The 9,831-nt window shown below is 43.3% G+C and overlaps 1 protein-coding gene across 1 annotated transcript; it reads right to left on the bottom strand.

Moving 5' to 3' along the window:
- Nucleotides 1–1,063: 1,063 nt before the first annotated feature.
- On the bottom strand, nt 1,064–8,904 carry LOC148683737 (vomeronasal type-2 receptor 26-like). Its single transcript, XM_088657278.1, has 6 exons — nt 8,762–8,904; nt 7,704–7,995; nt 5,099–5,965; nt 3,751–3,978; nt 2,703–2,829; nt 1,064–2,012 (listed from the first exon to the last, which is right to left on the bottom strand). Exons 1-6 carry the CDS (start codon nt 8,902–8,904, stop codon nt 1,111–1,113), a joined length of 2,559 nt encoding a protein of 852 aa, XP_088513404.1. The 3' UTR covers nt 1,064–1,110.
- Between the last annotated feature and the right edge of the window lie 927 nt (nt 8,905–9,831).

Genomic DNA, 9,831 nt, shown 5'->3' with positions numbered 1-9,831 from the left:
TCAGTCAGCCAGTTAAAAATCCACTGAATGGTAGCATTGTTTAACCTTGTGTTCTGGCTCTTCCCTGACACCCCGTCTCTCCCACTTTCTCATTCATCACTACCATGGGTGCCACTACGTGCCCTCTGCTCTCTCTACATGCTCTTTGATCTCCTACTTTCAAGGCTTGCAAGGTTCTGGGAGGGGTGAGGTCTGGAATGCTTTCAAAAGACCATAGCTGCCAAGTTTTCCCTTTTCTCGCGAGGAAGCCTATTCAGCATAAGGGAAAATCCCTTTAAAAAAGGGATAACTTGGCAGCTATGAAAGACACTGTGTCCATCAACTCTCCCTCCAGCCCACTTCCTCCTCCTCCTCTCCAATTATTTCCCAAATTATTATCTCCCAACTTTCCCCCTCATCTTCATCTGAGCTTTGGCCTCTCTCAAACCTCTGTTGAAAAACTAAACAGTCTTCCTCTTCCTCCTCCGTGGAAGGATCAGGTTGGGGAGGAGGTCTCCGCCATTTCTCCTCTGCCCAGTCCTTGACACTGCAAGAAGTGAGGTTACAAGGAGAAAGGCAGAGGGCCTTCTCAGTAGTGGGGCCTTCCCTGGGGAATGCCAATCCTTGAGAGATCAAGGCGATGAATACCAATATAACCTTTAAAAAACATCTGAAGGCAGCCCTGTATCAGGAAGCCTTCAAGTGTGTAATGTTTTATTATGTTTTTATATATGTTGACAGCTGCCAAGAATGGCCAGGGAAATGCAATCAATGTGATGGGGTACAGAAACTATAACCATGAAGGATGGTATAAAAAATAATAGTATTAATGATAATCTGGTTGGCCCCTGTGAGAATAGGATGCTGGACTACATCTGCCATGGGCTGGATGTAGGAAATTTGCCCAATGTTCTTATGTATTACTGTCTTTTTGTGCAAACCACTTTGAGCACAGATTGTGAAGAATGCTGTATGTAAATAAACAGTGACAAGAGAGGAGAGAGAAAACTGATTATGAAAAAGATAATAAATGGGACATACAAGGGATTTCCTTGGCCAGTTTTATTCCAACAAATGTCTGCATTTTCCAATAATGCAACAATTAAAGGCATCAATGTTGCAAGTTGACTCTTATTTGCTCCTCCGAATCAAGTGGTCTTTGCTGTTCAATTCAGGCCTCAGAATGATTATGTACAATTTGGGGAAGAAGATGCTAGTGAGCAAGCCTGCACTGGAGGCCAAGATGCAGAAGATCTCCACAGCCACCATCTGCTTCCCTTTGGTGCTCAGATAAGAGGGGACAAAGGACAGCCAAACGCTGCAGAACACCAACATGCTGAAAGTGATGAACTTGGCTTCGTTGAAACTGTCTGGCAACTTCCTGGCCAGGAAAGCCATGGTGAAGCTGACAATGGCCAGGAACCCCAGGTACCCCAGGACACAATAAAACATGGTGGCAGAGCCTTCGTTGCATTCCACGATGATTTCCTCCGCCAGAGAGTTCATGTCCACATCTGGGAAGGGAGGAGCCGTGCAGAGCCAAAGAGCACAAATACTGGCCTGAAGTGAGCAGCAACCAAGAAGAACAGAGTTTGTGAGAGATTTCCCCACCCATTTCCTCACCCTGGATCCGGGTTTGGTGGCCATGAACGCCAGAACCACCGTGATGGTTTTGGCCAAGACACAAGACACCGCAAGGGAGAAGATGATGCCAAAGGCCGTTTGTCGTAAAGAGCAGCTCACTCGGTGAGGCTGGCCAATGAAGAGCAAGGAGCAGAGGAAGCAGAGCAACAGGGCAAGGAGCAGAGTGTAGGTGAGGTCCCGGTTGTTGGCTTTGACAATGGGAGTGTCCCCATTCTTAGAGAAGACGCCAAGGACTAAGGCTGTGACCACAGCAAAGAACAGAGCTAAGGCAGCTAATGTGAATCCCAAAGGCTCCGCGTAGGAAAGGAAATTTTGCCCCTTAGGAATGCAATCATCTCTGTTGCGGTTTGGAAACTGACCTTCTTGGCATTTGAAACAATAATTCATATCTAAAAAATATCAGATTAATGATATATGAGTTGCAACAAAAAAAAGCAACCTTTTTATTCTGTTATGTTTCATTCTTTGTAATGAAATAGATTCCTCCATCTCCAAGGGTATCTCAAATCCTCTTTGAAAGAAATATTGCTTCTGCCCCCAAAACACAATTCTGGGCCATTAATTAGTTGGAAACAAGTATCAGAGAAAAGTGGAAAACAGTAAAATGCAATGGGTATTTTTTCCTCATAAACAATATAAGTGGTATCAATCACATCACCAGGAATTTAGGAAGCAAAGTACTGACGACTGTTAATATGGTGCCATTGAAAGAGGAAACAGTCATCTCTGCTGAAAAATGAGAAGCCCACTATTATATCTTGGAGCAGCAGAATTTGAATTTGTGTTTCTGGCTCTCACCCCTAAAACTATAAGGATGGAGGGCTAGGGAAGTCTTTGCAAGCTGTGGCACGTGGGGAGCAGGCAGAGAACACAGGACATGATCCACACCTATTTCCACAGATCTACTTTGTCAAGGTTAAAGCTGTGCCTCTAGTTTGCCCAACTCTCTGTGTCCATCTTCTTTCTTCCAAATCTGAGTGCAACTCCTGTTCTGTTTAGGAGTACTGAACTGCTAATAATGGGAAACTGTTGAAATAGACTAGGAATCATTTTATAAAAGAGCAGATGATGTCTCCTACCTGTTTGATTTGAAATCATCCCACCTGGACATGAAGCACAGTCATAGCAACAAAATGGCAGCCCCTCCTTCTTTTTCCGGCTGTAGCCTGGCTGGCACCGATCATTACACAAACCAAGGGGCAGGACCTGGCCAGAAAGAGGGGAGAAGATGAAGCTCCCTTTTGCATGGTAAAGAATACAGTTTGAACCAAAGAGATGAGAGCACTTGGCAGATTTACATTATTCCAGATAGGTATTGTCTTATAAATATAGGTAGTCAAGGAGAAGGGAAATTGAATTTTTCATTGGTATGAGATGAGAGGACATGGAAATAGAACTGATTCTGAAATACAGGGAGTTGGCAGAGAAGGCAAATAGGAAGCGTATATATTAGGCTCAGAGAAACCCTACAAGGCAAGTACTCTTCCTTCAACACAAATGGACAACTTATCCCCCCCTTGTCTTCTGAAAAATAAGAGTTTTGTAACATAGGATTTACTTCTACATTAGGGACTCAGGTGGTCCCGTGGTCTAAACCACTGAGCCCCTTGGGCTTATTCATAAGTAGGTTGGCTGTTCAAATCCACACAACAGGGTCAGCTCTCATTGCTCTGTCCCAGCTCCTGCCAACCTAGAAGTTCAAAAGCATACCAGTGCAAGTCAATAAATAGGTGGGGGGAAGGGAAGGGAGGTTTCCGTGCATCCTGGCATTCATCACGGTGTTCTCTTGTGCCAGAAGCAGTTTAGTCATGATGGCCACATGTCCTGGAGAGCTGTCTGCAGACAAACTGCAGACATAGCCTACAGACATGGCTTGAAAAGCGAGATGAGCACTACAATGGACTGAACCATTAAGGGGTCCTTTGCCTTCCCTTTGCCTTCCCTGCTACATTAATGTGACCTAGCTAAGCCTGGCAGGAGAGCTTACTCTCTTGTAGTTATCCCTTCATGCAATTACTCAACTTGTGACTGTTATTAACATTCGACTTTAGTCTTGTATTTGTATTCTGAATAGCAATAAAAATGCTCCCTTAAAAAAAACCACACACACCAAGAGTCCACTCCCACCTGATTGAATGCTTTGTGCCATGTGATGGCTTCTTCATCCATGCTAAAGTCTACATATTGCAAATCCTGTGGTTCTGTCTTTCCTACTTTCACTCGTGAGAAAGTTTGGTTGGGGAAAGTAACCCAGTTAAGAACATCAAATCCAGCTGCCAATTCCCCATTCTCATCAAAAGACACAAAGTCCCCAGCACTGTTGTTGAAGGAGATACTCCTCAGGAAAGAGGGAAGCTAGACAGAATAAAATGAGGCAATTTTTGTTAAAAGGGAGAAGCTTTATTGGTTTTAGAAAGGAAAAAGTACCAATCCATATATGTCACACAATGGAAAGGAGTCAAAAATGGTGTGTTCCACCTTTGGAGCACCTATGGGTTTCTCGGAAGTAGACTTGGCCTGACATTTAAGCATTTGAAGGGTCAGTTCTGGGAGTCCATCTGCAAAGGTAAAATCATGCAAAGTCAGGAACCCCTGGAACTGCCCTCCACAAGGTGGAGAGGGGCATCCTAGGCTCTGGGAAGGTTGCAGGAGGACCTGCAGGAGGACCTGGGATGATTCCCAGAGACTTGTCATGACCTCCTCACAGCCTGATAAGCAAGAGGGCACCTTCCTTGCTGGTTTCTGGGACGCACCCAGTGGCCTTGTGTCTCCTTCGCCAAGACTGGAATGGAATGCACTGTCTTGCTCACCTGACCTTGGGAAGGAAGTCCAATTACATTTAAAACAGCCATAGAAGTTCCTTTTTGGTGTAGAAACAACTGCAGGCTCTAGAAAATAGTTGTTATTGGTGGACAGAATATTTTGACAGTCAGGGGTAGAAACAAAGCTAAATAATTTCAAATGCATTCTTCATATTTCTCCTTTCTCTTGCCTGATTTTGCACATTATCACATGGATAATGAAACAAGTTTAGTTTCAGAACCATTTGTATATGGAATGCATTATGATGCTTGCCATCTATTCAGTTTATTTAAGTATTCATATTGCAGGGAAGTTTTTTATGTTGAAGGTTTTCCTGTGGTTTTATTTTTTTTTAAAAAGATAGCAGAACATGCAACTCCTTCCACAACATTGTTGAGTTCTACAAAGAGATGACCTTTCTGTGTGAGGAAGTGAAGGAGGAGATACTTCCACCTCTGTAACTTGAAGGGGAAGGACAGGGAATATATTGATTCTGGCTCCAACTTGAAGGCAAGGGGAAACGGGGAAGCACTGAAAAGAACATTTATTTTGTGCGGGAAAGGGAAATGCTGTAAGAGGTGTTTTTCTTCCATGTGTATTCAGTCTATGGACTGTGTGTCTATAACCATCAGATTAGCCCCAAGCAAATATTATTCTGAATATGAAAACTTACCTGCCAAGGTTGCAGTTTGGGAGGATCGAGCCCACCTCTGCCTGCCATCCTTCTGTGTTTTGGTCTGGATGAGAGAATCTTGTGCAAAGTATGTGCAATGGCATAAACCGCATTATAGGTACTGTAACTTTGACCAGTCATGGTCATTTCAAAAATATGCCCAGGAAGGCTCTCCAGACTCTCTTTGCCAGTGCATGTGTCTCTGCTTTCATTTGGGTCATTGGAAAGGGAAAATAAGCAGTTGAATGCCAGTTCCCAAAAAGTCTGGAGGAACCCATCTCCATTTGGAGAGTTGGGGTTTAGGGTCTGAAGGAATTCTTTAAATCCCTGGACTTTTTCTGTGTGAATTGCAAAAGACAGGGCACCATCGAAGACTTGAATATCGTAATACCTTTGCATTGTATCTGATGAGAAGGCCCATTGGGCTGTCAAAATCCACACTTTGCCTGCAGAATTCTCTGCAATATCTTCAGCTAATGAAGAAAAATAAATCATCCATTTCACATTGGTAATGGTTGGAGGTTCTGCGCATAGAACTAATATATTAACGTCTGAGTCCATCAGGAAAGAGGACTTAGCCCGGATGAGTTCCAGTGAACTGAAATTATCTAACCCTTGAGTAAAGGCTGCTAGTTTTTCATTGAAGGCTGTGCAGACTCCATGTTGGGAAAGCATTGGCCCTAAGATTTGCATAAACTTCTCTCCATTTTCATCATCTGAAGCAACAAGTCCAACCCACGTCCACCGGAAATGAAGAAGCAGCTTGACAATCCCTGCATATTGATATTTCTCATTGGGCACCGTCCGGAAGAAGGTTTGGAGTTGCAACTCGGTCCTCCTCACTGGAGCTAATATGCAATAAGCAATCTAAGGAAGACATCAATCTCACAATCATGGGAGAGTTATAGCAAAAGGTTGGGATTCATCTCAAATAAGTGCCTAAAGTGGAACCCATGAGAATTTATTGAAGGTAAAAATAGATTCTTTAATTTAGTATATCGGAGGAATTCGAATGAATGTATGCTCAAATTCCTTGTTTTAGATCTGATATAACATAAAACACTGAATCCATTATTCATCAATGACAACATCTTGGTCAGGTTGATCATTTACATTGACGTATGTAGAAAATAAAATAGTTATTAAGTGCAGGTCTATGAGGCTGACCTGTGGAACACCCTCCCATCAGCTGTCAAGGAAATAAACATCTATCTGAATTTTAGAAGGCACCTGAAGGCCGCCCTAAGGGGAACCTACATTCATAGATAAATTAATGCCTGAATCAAACCAGCTAGTTGGGGCCATCACAGTCATTCCTTCAACATCCTTGTGCAACAGAAAAAGGCAAAAAGAGGGAAGAATCCATTTATGGATGCATGTCAATCTCACCATAACCTAGTGCAGCTCTCCAGCAGTATTTGGTGGGGGGGAGTAGCATCGTTTCTCTGCCCTCTCGCAACTGGTGTTGTGCAGCTTCCTGGGAGAAGGATTCCTACTGGTGTGTTTGCACTGCACCAACCTCCCCCCCCCCCCTCTCCCTTTCCCTCCCTCCTTGCAGACAAGCTGCAGTGACAGCTGTGACAGGAAGTCAGGGAAACACAAACGCCCTTCCAACCACAACTGAGTATCAGTGAGTGAACTCTTTATTTTTCCAGTTACGATTTTTTACCAAAAACATGAGAAAAGCCAGACACTTTTGTATAAGTTATGTATTTTTCTTTCTCACTTTCTTCTTCAGAAAAATGAACCAAGGTAAAAAGGAATTATGGAGAAACAGAAGCAGGCCCGGCTCTAGGTATAGTCCTGGTGGTGCGGGGCGCCAGGGCGCCGGGCCGGCAGGCGGGGCGCTTCGTGGCGAAGCCGCGCGGATGCCGTGCTGCGCGCTGCGAGGGCGGGGGCGCCGGACCGATCTCCGCGCCTCAGCGCCAGGGCACCCGACCGGCTTGAGACGGCCCTGAACAGAAGATAATTATTGTACCAGAGGCAGGAAAGCTTCACAGCTCACACACTCACTATCTCACTACCGCAATACACTCTACATGGGGCTGCCTTGGAAGGCGACTCAGAAACTACAACTAATCCAGAATGCAGCAGCTAGACTGGGGACTGGGAGTGGCCGCTGAGACCATATAACACCGGTCCTGAAAGATCTACATTGGCTCCCAGTACGTTTCCGAGCACAATTCAAAGGGCTGGTGCTGACCTTTATAGCCCTAAATAGCCTTGGCCCAGGAGACCTGAAGGAGCGTCTCCACCCCCATCTTTCAGCCCAGACACTGAGGTCCAGCTCTGATGGCCCTCTGGCGGTTCCCTCACTGCAAGATGTGAGGTTACAGGGAACCCAGCAGAATGCCATCTTGGTAGTGGCGCCTGCCCTGTGGAATGCCTTCTCTTCTGATGTAAAGAAATAAGAAGCTATCTGACTTTTAGAAGGCATCTGAAGGCATTCCTGTATCAGGAAGTTTTTAATATTTGATGCTTTACTGTGGTTTTATAACTTGGTTGTAGCTACCCAGAGTGGCTGGGTCAACCCAGTCAGATGGATGACATATAGATATTATTATTATTATTATTATTATTATTATTATTATTATTATTATTATACCTGTGGAATCTTGTAGATGCCTAAGATTGTCTTCATGTGAAGGGAAATGTCAGAGTCAAGTGCTCCAATAACAGCCATCATATTTCTTTTCTTGTCACATTTGAAGTTGGGGACAATCCTTTCTGTGGTGGACAGAAGTTTCAGAGTGTTCTGATAAGTCATCCATGTATTTACAAAGCTATCATAGATGTGAAACCCAAAGCTCATATTCGGTACGATGTTAGGGTTCTCATTGATTTCTTTCACAGCAAACACCAGGGAGAGAGTATTCTGGTAGCACTTCAGTGTTGAACTAAAAAAGAATTGGAAATGTTTTAGAGGCATTCATTTTTTTCTGACTGTTTCCAGCAAATTCCAAAAGATTAAATAAAACAAATATGCATTGTGAATCCTAACATTTGATAATGGGAATCCATGGTCAGCATTCAGTGAGCTTTAGGAATTTAGCATCTAAAAAGTATTTGTGCAGAACATTCACATACTGCAACACACGCACACATATGAGTTATTCTCTTATCTCTTATGAGTAATAGATCAGATAAAGTTGGTCTAATTCGCATATACCTGTTAGATGCTTTGCTTTGGGGAAAAAATAACTTTACAACACTTTAGTAATTTTTACCCAATATTGTTTAAATGGTCCAGCTGGGAATATAATCCAGAATCTATGATATTCCTTTCTCACAGCATCTGTGACTGTCAGATTAAATGATGCTGATTGTGAATGTGGGGATCAAGCTTTGCTGCAAAGTAAAACCATCAATTCATGGTGTGGAAGGAAAAACAGAGGAAGGATGAGGATCAAGCATAAGATCAGGTGAGAAACAAAAGATCAGGTGAGAAGAAAGCAGAAGAGGCAGAAGACAGAAACCTCCAGGTGAGGAATAAAGCAACACAGAAGAAGATGCCAAGAACACAATAGAAAGAGAAGAAGATGTATTTTTAACCTTCACATTTGGAAAAAGTTATATGCAAATGTGTTCTGAGCATGGCATGGTTTGTATGGTGTAGTTGTAGCGTATAGCAGCACACTATGAAAGAGAGAGTTATTTCCTTACAAAAGTTCATCTGTAAACATAGTGTTGGGCTGGTCATGGAGATCTAGTTCTTCAGATAAATAGCCAAAAGTATTAACAATTCCTCCAATGATTAGGTCCCCTCTCTGATAATACTGGTATGGAAGCTGGAAAGGATCCGTCATGGTGCATCTCTCAGAATCTTCCTTGCACTCAGTTGGAGGCAACTGCAGCCACAGGAAGAGAAGAATCAGCAGCAGAGATGTTCCTGCCATCTTGACCAACAGTTATGCAGAAAGGCTTATTTCTCTCTCATCCACCATGAATTGCATTAGGTTTAATGGCTCTGGGTGAATTTGATAAAGGGGTTGTGCCAAAGATGTGACCCATGAGATCCTGTGTGTTCAGAATTTCTCACTGGGGCTCTGAATATGACAGGGTTTATTTAATATAAGCTTTTACACTCTCACTGTGTTCGTGGTCTGAGATGGGATTTGGCAAAATGGATGATGAAACCCAGCAGTTTGAGATAATTACCGGTTCCAAAGTTATCTCCATAGAACATTGTGCTCCGTGAGACAAAATGATATGAGCAAAATAATCATACATATTACTTGTTGAGAGGAGCACTGGGAATGGCGGGTCACAGGAAAGGAAGCAGCCCACCTGCAAACTGGTAATCTGAAGGGAGCTCCCTCGTTTTTCCATATCTCTTCCGCAATCACACATGCCCCGTTTTCCTCAAGTGTAGGTGTGTCACCAACGGAGGCGTGATTTTTAGGATGTTGGACCTCAGGGGTGTAACAACATTAGAAGCAGCAGCAGCAGCAGCAGCAGCAACAACAACAACAACAACAACAACTGGTGTATCCTTGTACACCAGTTAAGGGGAGGGTGGAAACACTTAGAATAATGCAAACTCCAGTTGCAGCTGCAATACAGGGTATTACATTTCCTCACAAAATAGAAGAATGGTTAGTGTTTGCCAAACATTTTTGTTTCTAAACACTTCAGGAAATCCTTCTTGCATGAACCAACAGATTAATCTACTAATTATATGTAAAGGTGTAGAGAATTGCATATGGAGGAACGCACCACATTTTTTCGCTCTA

This window comes from Zootoca vivipara, chromosome 13, assembly GCF_965207765.1.
Source record: "Zootoca vivipara chromosome 13, rZooViv2.hap1.1, whole genome shotgun sequence".
In the NCBI taxonomy this organism is placed as follows: Eukaryota; Metazoa; Chordata; class Lepidosauria; order Squamata; family Lacertidae; genus Zootoca; species Zootoca vivipara.
The sequence above is the reverse complement of the archived record's forward strand: the minus strand, read 5'-3'. Positions and strand labels throughout refer to the sequence as shown.